Source organism: Cyprinodon tularosa, unplaced genomic scaffold, assembly GCF_016077235.1.
Source record: "Cyprinodon tularosa strain WSP-4 unplaced genomic scaffold, ASM1607723v1 ctg265, whole genome shotgun sequence".
NCBI classification, from domain to species: Eukaryota; Metazoa; Chordata; class Actinopteri; order Cyprinodontiformes; family Cyprinodontidae; genus Cyprinodon; species Cyprinodon tularosa.
Window position 1 is genome coordinate 342,890 of NW_024038969.1, and position 23,441 is coordinate 366,330.

The 23,441-nt window shown below is 38.3% G+C and overlaps 1 protein-coding gene across 1 annotated transcript in view; it reads right to left on the bottom strand.

The window, feature by feature from the left end:
• acaca (acetyl-CoA carboxylase alpha) overlaps positions 1 to 23,441 on the bottom strand; it is a 45,913-nt gene that overhangs the window by 20,415 nt on the left and 2,057 nt on the right. Inside the window, exons 3-34 of the mRNA XM_038289187.1 lie at positions 23,119 to 23,257; positions 22,672 to 22,781; positions 22,500 to 22,581; positions 22,291 to 22,389; positions 21,704 to 21,810; positions 21,512 to 21,622; positions 21,212 to 21,421; positions 19,696 to 19,866; positions 14,500 to 14,661; positions 14,213 to 14,376; positions 13,574 to 13,724; positions 13,288 to 13,391; positions 12,974 to 13,201; positions 12,667 to 12,817; positions 12,453 to 12,587; positions 9,341 to 9,487; positions 9,066 to 9,254; positions 8,856 to 8,956; positions 8,667 to 8,755; positions 8,457 to 8,581; positions 7,295 to 7,408; positions 6,782 to 6,895; positions 6,607 to 6,696; positions 6,392 to 6,510; positions 5,033 to 5,056; positions 3,299 to 3,442; positions 3,037 to 3,139; positions 2,837 to 2,944; positions 2,676 to 2,732; positions 2,364 to 2,408; positions 1,056 to 1,097; positions 303 to 518 (exon numbers count right to left, since the gene is read on the bottom strand). Of these exons, the coding sequence (XP_038145115.1) occupies positions 303 to 518; positions 1,056 to 1,097; positions 2,364 to 2,408; positions 2,676 to 2,732; positions 2,837 to 2,944; positions 3,037 to 3,139; positions 3,299 to 3,442; positions 5,033 to 5,056; positions 6,392 to 6,510; positions 6,607 to 6,696; positions 6,782 to 6,895; positions 7,295 to 7,408; positions 8,457 to 8,581; positions 8,667 to 8,755; positions 8,856 to 8,956; positions 9,066 to 9,254; positions 9,341 to 9,487; positions 12,453 to 12,587; positions 12,667 to 12,817; positions 12,974 to 13,201; positions 13,288 to 13,391; positions 13,574 to 13,724; positions 14,213 to 14,376; positions 14,500 to 14,661; positions 19,696 to 19,866; positions 21,212 to 21,421; positions 21,512 to 21,622; positions 21,704 to 21,810; positions 22,291 to 22,389; positions 22,500 to 22,581; positions 22,672 to 22,781; positions 23,119 to 23,257 (3,951 nt within the window). The remainder of the gene's footprint in view (positions 1 to 302; positions 519 to 1,055; positions 1,098 to 2,363; positions 2,409 to 2,675; positions 2,733 to 2,836; positions 2,945 to 3,036; positions 3,140 to 3,298; positions 3,443 to 5,032; positions 5,057 to 6,391; positions 6,511 to 6,606; positions 6,697 to 6,781; positions 6,896 to 7,294; positions 7,409 to 8,456; positions 8,582 to 8,666; positions 8,756 to 8,855; positions 8,957 to 9,065; positions 9,255 to 9,340; positions 9,488 to 12,452; positions 12,588 to 12,666; positions 12,818 to 12,973; positions 13,202 to 13,287; positions 13,392 to 13,573; positions 13,725 to 14,212; positions 14,377 to 14,499; positions 14,662 to 19,695; positions 19,867 to 21,211; positions 21,422 to 21,511; positions 21,623 to 21,703; positions 21,811 to 22,290; positions 22,390 to 22,499; positions 22,582 to 22,671; positions 22,782 to 23,118; positions 23,258 to 23,441) is intronic.

Genomic DNA, 23,441 nt, shown 5'->3' on the forward strand with positions numbered 1-23,441 from the left:
TGCTGTGGAACTGGGTGCTTTTTGGCTGTATTAAGCGTAACATGGTGAGAAACCAGTTAGCGGTTTACTTCAGAGAGATGCTTAATGAAGTCAGGGGGGCACAAAAGATTTTGCAGACTTGTCTTGAGTTAATGCATTACAAATGATGTAGATACCAGAGAAGCTGAAGGAATAATCGCAAAATTGCTGTTTAATCCTTAGACTAATTACAAAAATATTTTGCAGACTTTTCATCTTCTTAAAGCTATTATTTTAATGATGCTATTTAAATGTTTTTTAATAGCATTTTTATATTTTCTTACCTTTGTGACCAGATCAGAGTGGCGGATAATTGCTCGAACAAAGAAACGATAGTCAGTGACCTCTGTCCCCACCTCCACACGGGCTGCACCCAAATACAAGTGCATCTTATGGTTGGCACAGGGAATGGCAGTTAGTGCAAAATTTCGCATGCGGTTGAGCTCCAACTGGAACGCTAAAGCTGGCTCTAGGTGCCGATAGATCCTGTCCTCCTCAAACTAAGGAAAAAAAAACAAAACAAGACAGATGAGATAGTGTTATAAGTTTTGAATAAGATTATTTCCAGTCACATCAAAACATAATTTTTTTCTGGTTATATTATCTAATTGTCTTTCAACTGGGAGCAGTAGAAGGAGGACATATTAGAAGCAAGTTGATATAAGAGTAGGGAGACGCCTTGGAGCAACACAATGTATTAAGTAAATGAAATCCCGAACAATCTTAATCTCAGGAAGCTGCTAATGGGTGTCATTTCTCTTAAATGGGGAACATAATTAAAGAGTTCATTACTGTAATGAGTTTTAGTGGTGTGCAGTTGCACAGAAACTATCGGGCGTGGTGGACAAGAGGAGCCACTACTGATTCATAGAGAATGAAACTCAGTAGTGCTGAGGAATTGGTGAGGGGTGTAAATCTTTTTTTTATTTTATTTTTTTATTTATATAATAGAAATAGAGGCATGTTAAACAGTTTAAGGTTAGCAACAGAAGATAATTAGCAAAAGTTGGACAAGCGTCTATTTGGTCAACTCCTACCTTATCTCTTGCCCGGAATGTGAAGAATTTGGGGAATTCTCTCTGTGAATGAAATGTAGATGAATAAATGCATTATAAGAATGAAAAATTCTTCTGCAGTTGACCTTTAAGCATTTAAACCTATAAACTTTGCAGAAAGTCAAAAAAGCATAGTATGGTTTCAGCTTTTCCTGCTCCACCATGAGTAAAGCTGCTGCATATTCTGTTCTCCATGCACGGCATTGATGTTTTCTTACTATAATTTATCAGTCAAAAAATCAGGGTGTTCACAAAAGCAGCAAGTTATCGTTGCTGCACTGACAAGCTACATATACATGCAGCACTTGCTCTGCTGATGAATAAAATATATTTTTTCCTCAGAGACATGCGATCTTCTGAATAATGCCTGGTAGCGCTGTTTGACGTTATCAGATGAAGTGTCCCACTTGCCAAAACAATGCTGGGGAGATTGGAGATGCTCTTATCAACTCACAGCCGACGCCATGATGAGAGAGCTGCAAACCTCCAAAGACATGATTTGGCACTGTGATTAAACATCGCTTCCACTTAGCATTACATATTTATAGAAAAAAAAAGAAGTATTTTACAATGTGAGTCCCTGAGCTGCATAATGGTGAAAACTAGTGAAAGACCCTCCATGTATCAGGAGGGCAGTTAGCATGATTGGGCTCCCATTATAGCCCCACAAAAAGAAAAATCAAAGGGTATTGTTGAAAATGATAGTGGAGCTGGAAGACAGGGACATTTTTTGTAGTTTAAACCCAATTTGTTTTTCTTGTTGGCGAAGTAAGGGGTGTGCAAATATAACCTATTGGGGAGATTTGTCAGTCTGAAGGATCCAAAAATTTCTGCATAGGTGCAAAGCTCAAGTGGGAGAAGCTGTCAGCAGGACAACTGCTACTTGTGTACAATAATCTAGATTAAGATTGGAAGAAGAATGGCAATGGGAAAGCTCTTCCTGAAGTCCTTGTTTTCAAAAAGCCATGCTGCAGCAAACAGACGGTAGAAGGTTGTCCAATCCAACTGAAACATAACTGGGTGTAAGAACCACATACTAAATCCCTTCCACTGCACGGTTATGAACTTTATTGGTCTATCAAAAAAAAAAAGAAAAAAAGAAAGAAATCCCTCACAAAGAAGTTTGTGGCTATAATGAGACAGAAACTGGAAAACCTCAAGGTGTATGATTCTATTATAAAACACTGTAATTTAATCAGGTGCTTTATTAGGCTGATTGGAAACAATTAAAAACATCTAACTTTTGCTCAGTTAATGAACACCAGACTTGAATCATCTCCAAATACTTACGTGAAACCTTTGGTCCACCTCACAGTTGACTTGTTTCCTGAAATCCTACCATCAAAAATGAGCAAAAACGAGGCATGCAGAAAGAAACAGAGAAAGAAATGGGAAGATAAGCTTAATTTAAAATTATTAGTGTAAATTTCACAGCAATGTAGTTCAATTAGATTTTACTTCAAATATTAATTACTGAAAGAAACATGCAAGACTTTGTGGTACATTTGTTATATTCTGCGTCATGCCTATTTAGAACTGCTCAATTGGTGACATGCAAAGTAGGAGGCAGTGTTCTTGGAGTAAATGTTAAACCGAACTCACCTTCTGTGCAACAAGGAATGTCAGTCTTCGGATGCCATGTTCAAACAGCAATGATTTCTGGGAAAAACAAATGCCAACTTTAGCACTTTATGATCTTTCATGTGCATTTTAGATGTTTCTTTTGAATAAGAGACAAAGGCTTTATTTTTAAATAATCTCACGTTGGATTGAGTGAACTCCAGAAACATGGCTGCCAGGCCATCATCATCAATGTCACTGTCTGTCTTTATGGCCACATTCAGAATGTGGATTGGCTCGTCCTGAACGCTCTGTACGATAAAGTAAGTAACACTTGTTTTAGGTTAAACAAACATATAAGCCAGTTATAATCCTAAACTGATTTTCTTTTCCTTTTCATCACCTTGTTGTCCTCTTCACCATACAGGACAGGGTTGCCTCCATCAGGGAACATTGGACTTGCAGGTGGAGAGTCAGAGAAGCAGCTCAGGACATCATTAATGTTCCTGTGAGAAGATCAAATAAAATAAAAAAAAATGTATCAAATCTTTATAACAAACACTTAAAATTCTATACCATTAAAATCTGAATTAAATTAATAGACAAAAACTACCCTGAAAATAAAACAAAAGATGAAATGTGTACCAAAAAAAAGAGGAACTGACCTTGTAAACTCTTGGAAGGAACGGAAAGAAACCATGGCTCCCATACGTTGACAGGGTGGTGTAAAAGATGTGTCAAGCAGGACGTCGCTTACACTGGCTACATGCATCATCCCATAGTGATTGAGGTTGGATGAGAAGGACATCCTAATATGTAGACAAAAAAAATCAATTGTGAGAAGAAATCGCCTCTTTAGCAAAACTGTCTTTAAGCATTAACCCACTCCACCACATACAAAAAACAAACACAACAAAACTAATCAATTTTTATCCCTCAGTCTTCCGCCAGTTCGTACACCAACTCAGAATAATTTTGGAGATGCACCAAGAAATCCACTGCTGAATGGAATCAGAAAAGCTGCCATTGAGTAGTGGGAACCCTCAAGTCCTATATTTTTTTTCAGTTAAGTTCACCAAACGCTGCAACAAACTGAAGAGTGCTGCAACGAACAGCATTCTTCAATTAACACTTTTACTGAATTCAGAGGAGTTTTCTACAAAATAGAGATCGAGAGAGAGCAAGTTGTTCTGCAGATAACAGGAAGGCTGAAAGAGGTTGGGCAAAGTTGATCTGATTTATGCCGCCAAGATTTTTACCCCAGCTGGTTAAAAAAGGCTGGCTTTGGAATGTATGCATGGAAATTTTCTGTTAATATGCCAGCCCTGCCAACTGCTTATATATGACACCAAGTTTCAAGAGTTAATCATTATTTTGTCTTTGTTTTAAAACAATTGTAAAACACCGTTCCCTTTTCAGGTTGTAAGATATAACCTCTGATTTTAATGTAAACAATTATTAAATCTTAATTGAGTTTTCATACATTTCCGTGGTTCAGCTTTTAAAAAAAGAACACCAGTACTCTCTACAGCTGATATCTGCAAGTCAACTCTATAAAAACTAGATGACTAAAACTGGTGATAGCATTTTGATTGGTGCATCTTTGATAAATTTTTTATTACAGCAGAAGAAGGTATCTGGTCAGATATTAGAGACTTGAGAGATTAAAACTGAGTTAATTTATAAAAGCAATGATTTGTATTATAATTATTGTAACCAATACATAATGTGTAAGTTACAGTGAAACAAAATATTTTTCAGGTGAGCAATGAACACTAGATCCACCAAAAAAAACCCTTTAGATTGTTTTCCTCGAATGTTTGGGTGTTAGTCAGTTGGCAAAGAGATAGTATCCCAGAAGTTGCACCCACTGCGACCACCGTAAAGGTTTTTGAGTCCAACCTGTCTTCAGATTCCAAATCTTTGGAATTTTTCTTCTCTGCATTCTCATCCTTAGCTTCATTATCTTGGGTTTTAAGCTCCCGGGGTTTGGGTTCCTGTACTTTAGCATCCAAGTTGATGCCATAGCCCAGGATGGGGGTGGCAATTTTCCTGACAAGGTAGTTAAAGGTTTCAGTACTGGATATACTTAGTGGCATTTGTCATTTCTCCCATTGCAGCTTTAGCTATTGAACATGAACCATCAAAAGGATTTGCACAACAGTTTGGAAGAAAAAGTATATTTGTAACAAACATAACCAAACTAAATATTAGCATTCATATTACATTGTAGCTGTTGTTAGTCAGTTCTAAAAGATAGAACTAGATTCAAGCTTCTTTGTTAGAATTACTTTGAGGAAATTTCCAGACTATGTTGAGGAGCAATATTATTTCAACTTCATCTTGCTGCTAGCTAGCTACAATGATTATTTCATGCAATAAAAGAATATGTACAATACCTGTTGAGAGTTGGGATGTTCCCTCTGCAATCAAACAACATTGATTACTACATGGTTAGTATCAAGCAGCAGCAGATGAAGAAAGCAGGCAAGGTGGAGCACTGTGTGTGGGAATATCACTATGTGTTTAGTTTTTTTTTTTTTTTTAAATGCTAACTAAGAAGAGAGGATAAAGTGAATGAACAAGAGAAATACCAATCCCACTTCTAAATTGCTCCTTTGTATACAACCAGCACAAAGGAGCAGTCCTCCAAACCTGCTTGAATGACAGAGAGGGTCTCTTTCATGCTGTTTTGTTGTTCGAACAATGTGTCAAATGTTAATTCAGCTATGTCAAAAAATTGCATGCACTAGAATGAGAATACAATGGCACTAGAAAGATTCTACAGATATAAAAAGGTGAAATAAAATGCAAAAAATTTAAAACATCAAGGAGGGATAGGAGCAAGGAAACTGCACCAAAAATCCTGCAAATCCAATAGCCTGCAAATCAAACATTTTTGTCTGTTTTTTTTCTGGCCCTTTTATTAAAGTTTAAATATAATAATAATAATAATAATAATAATAATAATAATAATAATAATAATAATAATAATAATAATAATAATAGTTTTAACTTAAATGATATGTGAATTGTGAAATCATTTCAGATTTCACAATTCGCAACTATATGAATGGATATAGTTCATCATAAATGGCATAAGGATAAATCAATGATTATATTGGGGTTACTTCTCTAAAGGGCAAAATATAAAAAGTGTTCCGAAAGTATTCCAACTTCATTTTTCCATTTTTGTAAAATCAAAAACCATAAACTGCAAAATATTCTGTTGCAATTTCACATCATAGAACTACAGAAAATAACTGAAAATATGAAGGTGACGATAAAGCACAAGAGCTTTGCAAAAACCAAACAAATTCTAAAATCGTAGCATGTAGTTGCTTTTCACTTAAATCTCCTTAATAAAATTCAAAACAACCCAGAGCTTAAAAAAGTCACATTAACAATTATTAACAAAATAAAAAAACAACACAACAAACAGTGTGATTTCATCTTTACATGTAAACTTAAAATAGGACATATGGGGTTTAAACCTAACTTGGTAATGGCAGCATTATGCTCTGGGAATTGTCCTATACAACAGGGAAAGGGAATCATCACTGAAGATCTATGTAGCTTATTTTCTTGCAAGACTAAGAACATATGTTAAAGGTAGTAAAACCCCTGGCTAGAGACAAATCATGTTATGACCAAATTCATACTCGAGCTACTAAAATGCTGGCTGTTTTCTATCGAAGAAGTCCCCACTAAATGAAAAAAAACTCCACACTGCCTTAATAGAGGCACAGACATGTTACCTGTTGGGGTGTGAGGAGGGAAGCATGAATTGGAATTCTACAACACATGTGTTGTCCTTCAGCTGTCGATGCTGCACACTGTTCAGTTCATAAGCGATGTATGCTCTCCTCACGTACACCTGAGTTTATTAAAGACAAAGCCACAGAGAACATGTATGTGAGGCACCTGCAAGTGTGACAAGATGGTGCTAGATTGAGATCATTGTTCATCTCACCTCAAGAGCAGCCATCCTGACCACCTGATTACTGTGGTAGAAAAAGTTGGGCAGGACATCAAAGATGGACGTCTCCGAAAGGATGAGTTTCTACAGAGGAAAATCCCATGGTTACACATCTGACCTATATGTTGGAGTAGTAATGAAATATGCAACTCAACTATTTGTTTGCTACCTGCAGGTTCTCAATGCAGAACTGGTGCCCGTACATATCGATAGCAGACAGGAAGATGGACTCCACCTGGTTGTGTCGTAGCTCATAGGAAGGGAGGTGGGATGCTATCAGAACCTGGGTGAGCAAGATTAATGGGGTCCTTCAGGCATGTGACAGAACACAATACCTCTTTACTTATCATATGACATCTTGCAACAGGGTATACCTTCATGCAGTTTTAACTCCAGAATGTGTCTGCAGCTATAGCGTGTGAGGCATGTAATTATCCATCTTTGTCTAAATTCATACTCATTAAAAGCTCCTGTCACTACCTAGAGGCTGCTGCTGGTGTAGGCTTTAAGCGACATCTGGTGGTGAAGTTATGAATAAATCTAATGTTCACTTGATTTATTGAATTTAAAACTCAGCAGAGATGTGAAAGTTCTGTTTCTTCTTCATATGCGCATTCAATTCCTTATAATGACATTGGAAATTCTTTGTGTTGTTGAAAAGGAGTTAAAGATCACGTCTTACCTGCCGAGCACGCAGAGCCACCTTGGCATTGGTAGTCTTGCTGAGCTGTGTGAGCTCAGTCAAAATGGTCATCAGTTCATCTGTCAGTGTGGGATCACGGCCACATAGCTGGTCCTAAAAACACAGCATTAAAATAAAAAAAGATCAGTATTTATGATATAGAAAATGTACATCTCTAGCTCACCAAATCTTTAATTAGTTAAACTTCAAGAGAGTGCATTAACAAAGTATCGCAACTACAACATTTATTTTTTTTCTTTCAGAAAATCAACACATAAAAAAGGGCAATTAAATAGATTATGCATCTATCATCCTTTTAGTTGCAACACAAATAGTAAATAATCTACTGCTGTAGAATAATTTGGACTAAAGCTATCTGTAACATAATTGGCAAACAATAATGGAATAATGGAAAGAAAAGGATTTTGATTACAATGAAATAACTGTTAATAATAACCGTTGCTTCAAAATCTAGTGATATCCCTACAGTAACAATCATCTTTAAATAAATTTGAACTACATACTTAGTCTTTTTGGCTTGGAAAAAAAAAAAAAAATCAAGTTAGGAGGCTGTTTCCCGAGGTTCTAAACGTTAGATAAAATGTAGGTCAACTTCTCATTAACAAAGGTTGGGTCAGAATCTATTATCCTCAACCATACACAGTGAACAGAATGGGGAGGACTACAGGGAAAAAATAGTAGTATTTTAGGTCATCGGGTCTCCATAACAACCATGCGATATTACCTACATGCTAACTGGTTCTCTTGAGGGTGAAATTAGGAAAAAGTCTTATGTATTACTGTCAGAGGCTTTAACATGTGGACTTTGCTAAAGTCTACTGAAGCATTAAACTACAACAGTGGGATCCTGGTATACGAGACCAAGGTTTATTTGGAAACCCACTTAATGTCCACAGATAAATATGACGAGGACCTGTAATGTGAACCTCTCTTTTAAAAAGCTCTTTTTAATTGACACCATGATGTTCAATACAGAATAAAAAAAAGTTAAATAAAAGGTTACGTTATTACTATAGTTTTTTGAAACTGCAGTAGAAGAGGAAATTGCTTTAAAATGTTACGTACATCTTTACTGGTGAGGGCAAAAAAAAAAAAAAAAGCAAAATAAGAACAATCTTTTTCCAGGAAGCTGGACACTTACAATCAGCATAGTAACCAGCAGGTTCTTCTTAGTGACTTGTGCATGGGAGAAAATGTAGTTCACAACATTGACCATGTCCCCTTTGTTTTCTTCTCTGAGTGCAAACACACACTTGTCATAGTGGCCTGCAATGAAACCAATGCAAAGGGATACATTTGATCAAACCAAGTCGGAGAGCATCTGATTAATTCGAGTGTTAAGTCATCTCACCATTCTGGAACTGGATCTCTACTTTAAGGTACTGTCTGAGTAAGTCCATCACCACTGCCTTCATGTGGCCTCGGATGCCGCTGCGATACCTGATGGAGACGAACAAAGACGTACGGAGGGGAAACTGTTAAGAATCAGCACCAGTTACACCAATAGAATGAATATAGAGCTGAGGTACATGAGGCTTACTTCTGCACCAGTTGGACAATGCTTTGAGTGTTCATGAAGAACACTTCTCTCTCTGATTTCTTGTTGAGAGTAGCAGCATGGCTATCCAGGATATTTGCAATCTAAAAAGAAAGGAGTATATTAATATGTTAATTAATTCCCTATCTTAAATAACTACAAAAAAAACAATGTGTGCATTGCTAGGTTTGGTGAGATGTGTTAGTGGTGCACCTGCTGGCTGGGGAACTGGCAGAGCACAGATGTTATGTTGCTGGCGTACTGAGCCATCTCCTTTTTAATGGCCTTCTCTACAGCAGGGGGGATCCGACCTGAAACGCTAGTCATGATGTCCTGAAGTTCAAGAAGGGGTAAGGATGGATCACGCATGGTTTTCATGAGCCTTTCCACCCACTCTTTCAGCTAGGAGACACACAAAGCACCTTTTTATTAGCACCTACCATTTTCAGCGCATATATGAGCGTTACTTGTAAATACCAAATATTTACTTTAGCACTGAAGAAAGGCTCAGGAAGGCAGTAGCCGTTCATTATGTGAACGAGATGGTCCAGAGTACTGTGGAATACTCTATGCAGCTTCTCACCCCTCAGGGCTACGGTCTGGGCTAAAGGAAGTGCTCCTGTGTACAGCTCCGCCTGTTGGTTTAAACATACATCATAAAAAAATGGGACATTCCGGGTAGATCAAGAATTCTAAATTAACTGGTTAATAATTTCAACAACCCTGGTTGGTTCTTCATAAAAACTGTAAAAAAAAAAAAAAAAAAAAAAAATCATTTTGGATTTATATAATTATTGTTATTTTATATTACAGCCCTCCTAGATTTATCTGAAGGTTCTAACCAAGATTGGTCAAAGAGTTTAGGGATGGATTTAGTAAGTTTTTACAGAACAATATCTTTAAAATAGCCTTCTTATTTGACCCTTCACGAATAAAACACTGATGAGCAAATCCACATCTCAGCAGTTCTGGGCAATGCATTTGTGGTCGGAAGTTTGCTGTTTTGTGCATGCGACTTCAATTGATACATTTTAAATGCGTCCAACCTAGCAAGCCATCAAAGCGTTATATTCAAAGGGATTTTATGAATACTCAGAAGCATCTGGGATCCAGCTCAACTCTGTCAACTCCAGGTAAAAGTAAAAGAACAAACAAAAAACAAATAAAATAAACAAAAAAAACCCCTAACAAATATAAGTGTGAGCTCTGCGAACGAGCAGAAGTGTGCTGCAGCGTTGTGGCTGACACGCCTCATCAACATCTCGTGGATGTTGTACCCCTGGATTGGGAGACCAGGGTTTTGGTTCCACTGCATGAGAAGGGGCATTGGAGGGGGTGTTCCAACTATAAGGCCATCCACACTTCTCAGCCTCCCTGGGAAAGCCTATGCCAGGGTCCTAGAGAGGATAGTCTGGCTGACTGATGAACTTCAGCTTTAGGGAAAGCATGTGTGGTTTTCGTTCTGGAAATGGAACAGCTGACCAGCTCCACACTTAACGCAGGATTCTCAATCATGCTTGTGTGTCCACATGGGTTTTGTGGAGCTGGAGAAGGAATTAAACCGTGTAACTTGTGGTGCCCTGAGGGGGTTGCTTCAGGAGTAGGGGACTCCGTACTGGGGCTATCTGGTCCCTATACAAGTGGAGCAGGTGTTTAGTCCACATAGCCAGTATTATTTCAGACTTGTTCCCGGTGCATTTTGGACTCAGACAGGACTGCCCTCTGTCACCGATCCTGTTCATTAACTTTATGGATAGGATTGGGTGTGGGGGACGAGCGGATCTCATCCCTGCTTTTTGCAGATGATGTTGCTCTGCTGGCACCCTACTGCCAAGATCTACAGCATTCACTGGGGGCGGTTTGCAGCAGCGTGTGAAGCGGCAGGGCTGAGAATCAACTCCTCGAAATCCAAGGCCATGGTTGTCAACTGGAAAAAGGTGGCTTATCCCCTTCAGGTTTGAAGTGAGCTTCCTCAAATGGAGGAGTAAAGGTATCTTGGGGTCCTGTTCACGCATCAGGGGAGAATGGAGTGGGAAATCGATTGATGGATCGGTGGTTCTGCTCCTATAATGCAGACGCTGCACTGGTCTGTCATGGTGAAGAGAGCCAAATGAAAAGGCAAAGCTTTCAATTTACCGGTAAGTCTATGCTCCTACCCTCAGCTATGGTCATAAAGTCTGGATCATGACTGAAAGAACGAGATCCCAGATCCAAACGGCAAAAATTAGTTTTTTCCGCAGGGTGGCTGGGCTCTCCCTTAGAGACAGGGGGAGGAGCTTGGTCATCCACGAGATGCTTGGAGTTGAGCCGCTTCTCCTCCACACTGAAAGGAAGTCAGCTGACGTGGGTCAGACATCTTTTTAAGATGCCCCCTGGACCCCTCCCTTGTGACACGCTGGAGGGACTATGTTTCTTAGTTGGCCTGGCAGCACCATGGGCTTCTCCCAGCAGAGCTGAAGGAGGTGTCTGGGGAGAGGGAAGTCTGGGAGTCTCTGCAGAGAGTGCTGCCCTCGCGGTCCCGGATAAGGCAGCAGACGACGAGTTTGAAATCTGGTTTGATGGTTTTGTTTCTCCCTTTCATTTAACACAAAAAATAATACAAATGACAAAGTTTGTCCAAGGGGTGCATGGAAACCATTGGAGGGGGACTTTGAATAAAAGGCCGATTTTCTACCGGTTATCTAGCATGTGGATTAACTCGGCAGGACCTTTCTCCAAAGCTCTTGTGGTGCACTGTCAGTCAGCTGGCTAAAATATGCACAATACACTTGCTTAAACACTAGGCTAATTAACATTGATTGAGAACACCACAAAAAATCCTGGTGAGAACACTAAACAAGCAAATCTGATCACTTTTGAAAAAGAGGTTTTAATAAAAGCGTTAACAAGCTGCAGGATACAGACTTACCATACTTACAAAGATGGCTGATCATATTAATACACTCACTAAATAGTTATTTCAATATCCCCTTGTCATTCTTTCAAGATAACTATGACAAAAGGGGTTCAATAATGCTTTAATTTTTTGTGCAATTAAGTTAGTATGTTACGTTTACTTAAGCCTGAAATCTTAAACCAACACATGTCTGTTTAGGACCTATAACATAATCAAAAGAAAACCTTTGTTAGAGGTGAGGTTAAAGATTTTGATCTTAGAGAGAGATGGAAATATCTGACTGAAAAAATTAAAGCCCATTTAATACTTTCCTGTTAATTGCTGGCTAACCATCATAAACATACAATTAGCCACAGTCAGATTTGCCTTCCATTTTTCTAAACCCATGTTGACATATTTGGGTGTTTAGACATTGAAGCAGTGAGACATCTCTTTTTATCAGATAATGGAGCTGTCATCTTCGTTGGCAGCATCGATTTCCTGCCTCACCGATGCTCTGAATCTCAAGTGATGTGTCAACGCCCTAACAACCAATGTATAATGCCCTCAATCTGCAGCTGAGTATTAATCTGCACTCTTTCAAGAGGGCAATTTTTCATAGATGACTTAATTAGAAAAAAAACACATTATTCACAGCTAGACAGATGTATTTGGTGTTTTTTGGAAAACAAATTACAGGCACGGGTATAATGCTTCAGTCTAACCTGTTGCACTCTGCTTGGGTCATCCAGCTGCAGTTTGGCAATGACACAGCCAGGTTCCAGAGCTGCTCCGGCTCTTTTCACATAGTGAATACATCCCGACTCTGCGGCAGTGAGGGTCATGACCATCTTCATCACCTGATATCCACATAAACATTCAAAACTTGTAACTGGGTCAACCTTCTTGATTCGTTAAAGCTCTGAATAGACACTGTACCTCTATTTCTGCAAAGCACTGTCCAGCAAACACATGTCCACCATCCTCAACTGTGTACTGAATGAGTTTCCCAGCTGAGGGAGATCGCAGCAGCGAGGGATCGTTCTCCTTTTCAAAAACACACGTTTTGTTCCCAATTGTGATTCGATACCTAGGTAGCATAAATTCATTAGAATGGTGTTAACAGATATCAGATTTTAAATTCAAATACGGCATGCTGTGGTTTTAAACTAGAGCGCAGCAATTCATTCTTTAATGTTTTACAAGCTAAAATATACTGAAATTATAAAGCCTTTGTGAGTCTTACCTATCCACCTCTTCCTTCATGTATGTAGTGTAGCTGCTTCCGTCATATGACAGCAAGAGGCCCCCATCACTCAGGCGATGAACATCCACCTCGGCCAATGAGCTGTTCATGATCACCACATACGAGTTGGGAGATTGCCGTGTCACTTTCAGGACATACTTTGTGCCTTCGTAGATCAGCTCCACATCCACCGTGTTCTGTAGTGTATGCGCTGGTAGCACCTGCCCCCTGATTAAAGAGTAAAAAGGCTTAAGTTTTTTTTCCCCCAAAATAATGTTTAACTTCTAAAAAGAGAGTTTAGCTTCAAAAGGTACCTTTCTAGGGAATGAAGAAAGTTGGAAACACTGTTTCTTAGATTGACATCTGCGACATGCAGAGCTCCACTCACAATTCCAAGCATGGTGTCAGGACGCTCAGCCTGCAAACAAGTCTTTTTACTCCTCAGCCGCAAAAACCTTATTCAGTTAAAGCTGTGTGCAAACCTTTTGCTTTGTAGATTTTGCATTTAAATACACTATTGACATGAGCTCATGTTGCAGTGCTGTGATTTCATTCTAGAACTGTTCTCTAGAAGGCCACTAGGTGGCTACAGCTGTATACCTGCATCTTCTCCGCAATAAGACGATCCAGCCAGCCTGTGTCGATGCTGTTATGCTGAAAGCTTTCAGTCTCCAGCAGCTTAATCAGGTATTCCACTGTGGTTCGAAAGTCTCCTCTGATAGACAGTTCCTTGAGAGCAACCACCATGTTGCTGGAAAAAGAAAATGGTAATAAAAAAACTTCCTTCAAACAGACCTATCTACATTTATATTTTTTGTGTCAGTTAGATTACTGCTTGGACTTTTACTGGATCTGACTGTTCAGATGAAACCGAAATTGAGTTTAGGCATCACACCGGTAATGGGTTTGGCTAATAATACAGAATGAATGAATGCAAAAACACCTCAGATTATGTATAGTACAGGCTTTGTAATAATGTGGTCCTGTACTATCTGTAAAGGCACCAAAACCATTATGACCTTTCAAAATTTGGACAACTTCTAAAGACATTTATTTCTGTTCACATTCGGATAACATTTCTCACTAAGCCATATAGACTCTGTGGAAATACATTCCATTTAATAAATTCCAGTATTCTCAGTTTTATATTCATGCTATTAATAATAGACTAATTAATTTGATTGCATAGTTCATGTTTGGAGATGTAGTGTTTTAGAATTTGCTTTAAAGTTCACTCACGAGATGGCTTCCTCACGATTCTCCCCCCAAGAGAAACAGTGCCCAAACTGAGAGTCCGCAAACTCGTGCAGGCCTCCTGCTGCAGCAACACTGAAGTAACCCCAGACATTTTTATTGCTTCGGAAATTCAGTTCTTGCACCGTTCCGGAGCTTGGCTTGAAGCCCTGCAAAGATATAGCCAGACACCGTTTTTTATCTTCAAAAGGAAAAAAAAAACGCTCACAAATGAAAAGCAACAGAACATGAAGCAGCAGCTATGTGGTGTAGGAACAGAGATGGAATGGTACCTCATCTGGGTTTTCACTGGTGATGCGTGCTGCGATGACATGCCCGCGTGGGGAGGGTGTGTTTGACAGGGACTCAAAGTCAATGGGAGTATCTCCCCAAGGCTGGACCCCATAAAGCATCCGGATGTCTTTGATCCGATAAAGAGGAATACCCATCGCAATCTGATTAGAAATATTGGAAAAACATTACGTTAATGTTCAATACCCAAATTGACATCCTTGCATAACTTTCAATACTCCTTGGTCTTTTTTACATGAGCAAACCCAACTTAATTTCAAAACAGATAAATGAATAACAAAAAATAATAATATTTTACAAAATGTTTCAATCAAATGCAGTGCAGACAGAAAACTTTAGCTACGTTCACACTGCAGGCCTTGATGCTCAATTCCAATTTTTTGTGTGAAATCCTGTTTTTTTTGGCTTGCTGCTCACGCTTACAAATATATGTGATGTGTAAGAGATCTCCAGTGTGAACGGCATTTATACAACGCAAGTGTGTGGCATGTCAGTAGAGGACGTAATGACGTCACCTTAAAAACGCAATCTTTTCAATATGGTAAACATAAATACTACTTTCCGCATCATCGTCCGCCATGGTTGTTGTTTTTCTTGCCGCTTTTGCGTAGCAAGAGGCAGAATAATTACCTTTGTTGGGTATTAATGGCATACAGGTTGGATTAATGCGACCTGGCTACTCAGATACAGGTGGCATTTGAAAAGATCAGATTTGTGTCGGATTCAGGACCACATAGCCAAGTGGCCTGGGTCGCAATGGAAAAAATTTCGATCTGAATTGTTTAGACTGTCATGAAAAGGTCAGATACAGGTTACATATAGGCAGAAAGAAATCGGATTCGGGTCACTTCAGGCTGCTGTGTGAACATAGCCAAAGTAGTCAAACTATCTGCGCTTTGATTGTGGTATAAATCCAATGTTCTGAGTTATTAAAAGATATTTAAAAAAACAAACCAATATTTTTGATACAAAAACTGCATAAAGCAAAATCATACTGTTTAAATGCTTTTCTTCAGCAGGGACAGGTACACTGGTCTAAGTTAAAAGAAGATAAACTAAGCTAAACAAAACTAAAGGCTGGATGATTAATTGCATTTTCCATACAATTTTGAAAAAATAAATAAATAAATCACAATTTCCATATTGCAGAGGCATTCAAAGTTTCAACCATGTTACAATTAGGTGTATAATTTCTCGCTCCAGTGATTAAGGCAGTAGTATTATACTTAAAATGAGCCTGCCACCACAGAGGGTAAAAAGTTGCAGTTGGTCTGCAGATCAATGCATGCAGGTAAAAAAATACCTGCAACAATGTATAAAAGTGCTTTCAAGGCCATGAAAACAAGGGAAGCCTGGAGGTTCCTTTGTTGTTTGGTAATATTTCGATTTTAAGAAAGGCCCCCGTGTGCGGTTTAGGCTATTATCATTACCATAACCCCGAACTGCAAAAACCGGCATAACTCTATTAAATTCTATTTTTGAAGGATGACGCAGCAAGAGGCAACACGGCAGTAAATATTCACGTTGTGAAAGTGTAAATTGAGGGTAAAGATTCAGTATTTGCCCAATAAATTAAGTAAATAAAGTGTACACTTTACTTTATGTTTAACACGGACTGATGCTCCTCGTTTATTCACAGTACCAATTGTTTACATATACATTTGTAATAACGTACTTTAACTGTAATATGCAATTACCTTCCACTGCACTTTAATTTAGATAGCTTCTGTCCAAACTTTATTTATTCATTTCATAGTAAAACCCATCTGTATATATATGCTATTGTACATAGCTGTAAAAACCCTTTTTATAGTACAGTAATATCCACCTTTATATTATATTCGGTAAATATCCAGCTGTAAATTTAGTTCATAACACTAGTGATCTATATATTATATTCATTATTTATAATGGTATTCATCTCTATACTCATTCAGTAGAAACCCATATCCTATATTTATGGAACCATTACGTATCCTGCACTTGTTGCTATTGCACTTCTTGTTAGACCTAAACTGCATTTCGTTGCCTTGTACCTGTACCTGTGTAATGACAATAAAGTTTAATCTAATCTAATCTAAATGTTCTAATCTGCAAGCTATTCTCAGTTATGAAAACTGTTCAATTTCTTGTTTTAATTAGGCCTGATCTACAAACATGTACATCTATTGAGCATATGTGTTTCTTGTAGTTAAAGCGTATGAAAATTTAAAATAAAACTGCAATTTTGATGTAGGTAAAAGCAGAAAGTCACAAATATTGATATCTGTCAAAATACAGAGTTTGCGATCTGAATTGGGAAAACAAATTTTAAAGTAAAGTAAATATAATAGAAAAACCAAATGTTCACACCGAGAGCAGAAACCTATGTTATTTGAGACTGACGAAAAGGTTCTTGTCATAGAATGAATAAAAGATACACATTATTTGCAAGGGTAAAAAAAAGCTTCTAAAAAATATATCATTTTATTCTCAAATATTCTTTTTTTTTTGCAATCTGAGGGAAAACATTTGCTTTAAATAATAAATTTCCCTCTCAAAACTTTTTCTTCACTATTTCAAAACCTCAATCTTTGCTGTCAATTCAGGATTTTTATCTCAATGTGAAAATTGTGCTTCAGGCCGACCTGCGTTCCTATTGGCCAGCCTCAACAGAATTGACGGCAGAGTTGTGATGTCAGGTGCAAAGGTGGTCTGCAAGAAAACTTTCATTGCCCAGACTTCCTGACTCCATTAGTAGGTGCGTTCGACTTAAACAGCACCTCGCCTTGAATATGGACGAGAACTTAAGGCTGTATTGAGTTTCTAAGCGTTGTAATGTAAATTTTCCGCCAATAATTTGCATAACACAAGTGATTCCAGTAGGGCTGTTGTAAACGAATATTTTAGTAATCGAGTAATCTATCGATTATTCTTACGATTAATCGAGTAATCGGATAAAAAAAATTTATAAAATAAACTACTGGCAAATCTGCAATAACACCAGTTAGTCCAGATCAGTCCAATATCTCCTTTTTGAGCATCCCTAACAGTTAAATGTTTGTAGTTTAGAAAGTTTACTTGTAACAGTAGTTTGCTTTAACCTGAAGAAAAGTTATAAGATATTAAATTATATTCAAATAATAAAGTGGCAGGCTCATAAATATGCTTATAAAAATGTCTAAATGTAAAGGTTTGAGTTTGTACAGAGTTCTGCAGCCTTAACTAGTCATGATAAAATGCAAAAATGTTGCTATTTTTATTAAAACGATGCTATTATTTATTCTTGATTGCTTAGGTATAAACAAATATAGAATTACTACAAAAAATATTAATCAAAAATGTCTAATTCATACATAACAGTAGCGAAAAGAAAAGACTGTAACTTTTCAGGATGGAAAGACACCAATAAATAAATGCTTTTCAGCTTATGGCTGTAATCTGTTGCTGCGTATTTTTATTAACAAACTTACATTAAGTCCTGCATAATTTCTCTCAGTTCCACCCTCACATACAATTTACACTACACCCGGTTAAGTAACCGCTATGTTTAGATGTAACGTTAGCAAAATAATGTGCCTCAATTTACATCTATAACATGGCAGATTATCACACAACGTAGTTAGCAAAGAGAACATAAACGTTACCTGTTGGCAACCGTGTACGAGTTGGATGCATGTAGCGGGTGTTTTCTCTTCAGATGCTGCAACATTGATGTCGTGCTGTTGTGGTACGCCAATTCTGCTTTGCAGTGGATGCATTGCGCTGTGTTGTCCTTTCTGTTTAGCCTAAAATGTTCCCAAACTTTGGACATTTTTTGTCGCTTTCGGGGTTCTCCTTCTGAGCTTTCTCCGGTTCCCTCCATAGCTACAAACTTAGCACAAGCGCGCCAGGCGCTAACGGAAGTGGTAGCGTTGTGCAACACAGAAACCCTCCGGCTAGACCAGTGTGCTGCGTATTTAACAGCATTGCTTATTACAATACAATAAATTTAGCGAAGCTTCGAGGCAGATAAATTTCCTCGAGGATTTTTTGTAATCGAGTTACTCGAGTTACTCGATGAATCGTTTCAGCCCTAGATTCCAGCATTCTGGTTCAGGTGCCGACAGCCTGTCCAACAGACATTTAACCCCGTCAATCAACACAGCCGTAACCTTTTATCCACATTCCAGGTGAGGTGGTGTTCATCTCTAACGCACCTAATATCACCACTCAGCTGTCAATTCTGTTGAGACTGGCCAATAGGAACACAGGCCTGCCAATGACACATTTTCACACCGAGAGAAAAAATCCTGAATCAAGAGCAAAGAATATACAAGTTTGCAGAGCGAAACCTATTTTTGAGAAGAAGAAAAAAAGCGTCACTCCGATTGCAAAAAAAAAAAAAAAAAATCATTAAGAGTAAGAATATATACTCTTTGAGAGCTATTTTCGCTTGGAAATAATTTCCTAATATTTATTAAATAGCAAAATATTTTCTCTCTGAACCTTTCTATGGTCTAAAATAACATAAGCTTTTGCCATCAGTGTGAATTTTTTTCTCTCAAATACATTTATTTAAAAATTATTTTCTCCTTTCAGATTGATGTTTTGCTTTAATTTAATAAAAAAAACAATAACTCAATAACACACTGGACATTTTTAATATAAGGAAATCCTGGAAAATGCGTGTTAGCTGCTGGAAAAGACTTTATAGTCCCACATTTGGCAAATTGAGGCTAATTGGAAGCAAGCAAATAGAAGCCCATAGATACACAACTATACCCTAGGTTGTGTTTCTGCCTCACATAGAACCTAAATAAAGTCAATTAAAGTTTGTTGTGGTGATATGACCAATTTAAAATGCATGAATACTTTTGCAGAGTAGAGCATCCTGTATGTATTTGCATGTGAAGTATGCATGAGGTTATCCTCTGCATATTACATTTGCCAGCGAGTGTGATCACTGAGCCTCCCACATCGACACCCAATCAGCTCGACTATAAAGCTTTCCCAGCCTTTAGGCTTCACTGCCTCTGACCCATTTATGCACAATCCTAAAACTGCTGCAAAACAGACCTCGGGACCTAATGAAACTACAACCCCTGGAATACCGCAATTTGTCCTTGTTTTTTGCAGATGGTGTCCCAGGAAACAGGGGGCCCCATCACAGCTGTGACAGTGAGGAAGAATGCAATGGACTTGTAAGACAGACTGACCTGCATTTGAGCAGCAGGCAAGTTGACATCAGCCACCATTTCAGTACAGGGGTGTTCCACCTGCAGACGGGGGTTGAGCTCCAGGAAGTAAAAACTGTCATCCTGGCTGTAGAGGTATTCTACAGTACCTGCACTGACATAACCGACCATCTTGGCCAGCTTCACAGCACACTAGAGGGAAAGAAAAACAAAGCGTAAAATAAAACACAATGAACTCTGTGAAATTAAGGCTTTAATCTTATTGAAGGGTTCTTATAAGTTTTCAAATGTTACGTTTAAGACTTTGTAAGACCATTTTAAGACCACTTAATTAAATTTAATACCCATTTCAAAGGTATACTAAAAAAGAGAATTCCTGGAATGTAAGAAAATTTATTAATTTAAATCGGATTGAATTTCAGTTGCCAACTACACACAGAACTGTGTTGATTGGGGTATAAACGCAGAACAATTAGGGCAAATTTTGAAGCAGGCAAAATTTTGCTTCGCTTAATTTGCAGGAATTAAGAAATCTCAACAATTGTTTTAATTTGCATGGCAAAATCTAGTCAGGGACAGGATGTTGCTGTAAGCTACAGTGAAGGAGGCAGCAACGAAAGCTTTTTTAAATCAAAGTTGAACATGGTGAAAATAATTATGACAAACGTTGTGTAGTCAATGCTCATAGGAGGATGTTTTAATTCAGCCCAAGAATAACGGTTTCTTTGTTCTACCTCAAGCACAGACACCAACCAGCTGATGGCTTCTCTTTCACATTTGGCCGCTGTCTGGCCGAAAGACTTTGTGAGTCCTCATCTCTGCTTGTTTCATCTCTTGCAGTTTGTCTCTAGAGGCTAGCTCTGGCCAGCCGTAGCCTTTCTCTACCTGGCAGATGTACAGCCGTCCTACTCTCAGCCTGCTGTAGCCTCTATCCTGCCTTTAGTGTTCCGTCCACTCGATGGACTAATATGATCTTACTATCTTGCACTGATTTACCGCTACTCCTGTATAGGCTCCAGAATGCCGTCTCACCTTCCCTGTGTTGTCCGGATAGACAAAGTACACTACTACCCCTTTCCCAATGGCCGAAAAACCTGTGTAGACCCGAGAACAATTGACTTTTAGTGGCAGTGAGACTAGTTCACTGACTCGAGTCTACCCGGGTCAAACGAATTCGCAAGCAACCCAGGTTAAAAATCACCTTCAAACGGCTCGGCCCCAAACGACATAGCAGCTAATAGCTGTTAACTTGTCGGCTATCGAAACCCTGAGCTTTTCTGAACATCTTTTGTCAATCTCAAACGATACATTTCCAATATGCAACCTGACACTTGGCCTGTTAGCTTGCTAGGCTTATATAACACTGGGTGAAACTAAAACAAAATATAAGACCTATGACATCAAATTTCCTACTTTAAGACTTTTATTAAGTATCAAACTTTAAATGTGTAAATGTAGGACTGCTAAAACTATTTAAGACCCTATAAATTGACCCCGAAAGAAATCATGATGAAATCTATAAGTCACGACACAGTACCTTTTCCATATCTTCAAATATATCAGAGGTAGCTATGGTTGCCGGAGCCTCTTCAATAATTTTCTGATGACGTCGCTGAACAGAGCAGTCCCTGCCAAACAAGGAAATTGCATTTCCATATTGATCCGCCAAAATCTGCACCTCCAGGTGACGGGCATGCTTGGCAAGCTGCATGACAAAGATGGGGGATCCTGGCACTTCTGCCTGAACCTAAACCGCCAGAGGAGAGTACGATCATGCTGTTATTCAGTGCAGCAATATAAATCCACTCAAAATGTAGGGAGGCCAGGTAGTTTTTACCTGTCTGAAGAGGTTAGGGAAGTCTTCTGCACAGTTGACTTTACGGATACCTTTTCCTCCTCCACCCTCTGAAGCTTTCACCATTATTGGATAACCAATCTTTTCTGCAGCCTGGAAATAGATCAAAGATTTAAGAAGCCGTCCAAGCATGGTTTCAGCTCCTGCACAGTAATGTTTCAAAGACAAGCTTACTTTGAGGCCTTCTTCCACGTCATGGATACAGCCGCTCTCATACAATTCATTAGGCACATTGATGATCTTCTTCTTTTGATTGCTTTCTGACCAGTCCACTGTCAAGCCTTAAAATAGAAAGGGAAACAGCTATTTTGTATGTTGAATTGGTAGATGCAGCCCTAAAATAGAGCACACAGCGCCTTTTCTGTTTTGACTCAACGTGCAGCTGAAAATGTTTTTTCTTGCCATTTTTAAAACTTATTAAAAACACTTTTTTCCTGTCTTTGATATTTAACCCAGAAATTGCCAGCTTTTGTCCTATACATCTTCACTATTTTAAACATTCTATATGCTCATTAAATAAAAAGGAGTTGAGCATATTGCAGTTTTTTGTTTCAGTTTTTTGGCTTAAATGTTGTTCAGCACTTTTTTGAGTAGTTATATACATATATACACTTTTTTTTATATAAATTATTGAGTTGTATGGAATAGTTAAAAAAGGCAGAGACAAGAAAAAGCTACAGCCACTTTAACTTTAGGCACATTTTCGAAGTGATATTAGTGGAAAAACTCCCAAACAGTATCAAAACAATAAAATCAGTTACCTGATCCGCTCCAGGGTAGAGTTGGAATACCAGCCGTCTGAGCTACAATGGAGGAGGCAATCTTGTCTCCAAGAGCCCACATAGCCTGACTTGGTGGACCTAAAGAACAATTTATATAAACTAAGAAAATCTGACCTTAAAAAAAGAGGGACGGATAGTAGGAAGAAAACAGTAGCTAAAAATTCAACAAAGGGACAAATGTCCTTTACCCATAAAGGCAATGCCATGTTTGTGAAGGAGCTCTGGGAGTTTGGGATTTTCTGAGGCATGACCCCATCCTGCCCACACTGCCTACAATGGTGGGTGAAAACAAACAACTGATCAATAGCTGACAGCAAAACGATGAGTTAGCTGTAGGAGAAATCAGCATATTCATTGTACCTGAACAGGTATGCGCTTTGCAATGTCAAGAATGAGCTCAACATTCGCATAGTTGTTGTTGTTAGTCCCTCCAGGCACGGGCACATAATGATCGGCCATTTTGATGTATTCTGTGAAACACAAAATGAATATGTGAAATAACAAACACACAAGTCTAACAATTCTCAGCCAGTCTTCTTACTGCTAGACACTTGTTTCATTGTAACAGATAAACATCAAGGCTAGATGTTAACATAAGTACAAACACTAGTTAACATGCCACTGCTCTACTTAAGTAAAAAACTGAGTCATTTGGTTGAAAAGACATCACCTGATTTGGTTTATCATCACTTAAAATTATGGTCTAGAACTGAAGGGCTTCCATTTTTCACTTGTTTATTGTGAGAAAATAGAAGAATTTTACCAGAGTTAGAAAAAAAAATAATTTACAACTAAGAAAAGGCTCACCTGCATTGGCTTTCAGGTCTTCTGGGGTCACCATGACCACAAAACGGATAGCTCTTTCATTACGGAACATCTCGTAGGCCCAACGGCGGATGGAGCGCATGCATTTAACGGCAGCAATGCCATTGTTGGCAATTAGCACCTGAATGAAGAAAACAAATTTAAACAACCAACGGCCATTTAAGAAAATTTGTGTGATTGAATAAAGAAAAAGTTATGTTAAAGTACAATTTTGAGGAGTTCTGGATCAAACATTTTTTTTTTATCTTAAATGCAAAATGTTAACATACTTTTTCACAATTTTGATCCAATTACTGCTTAAAGTG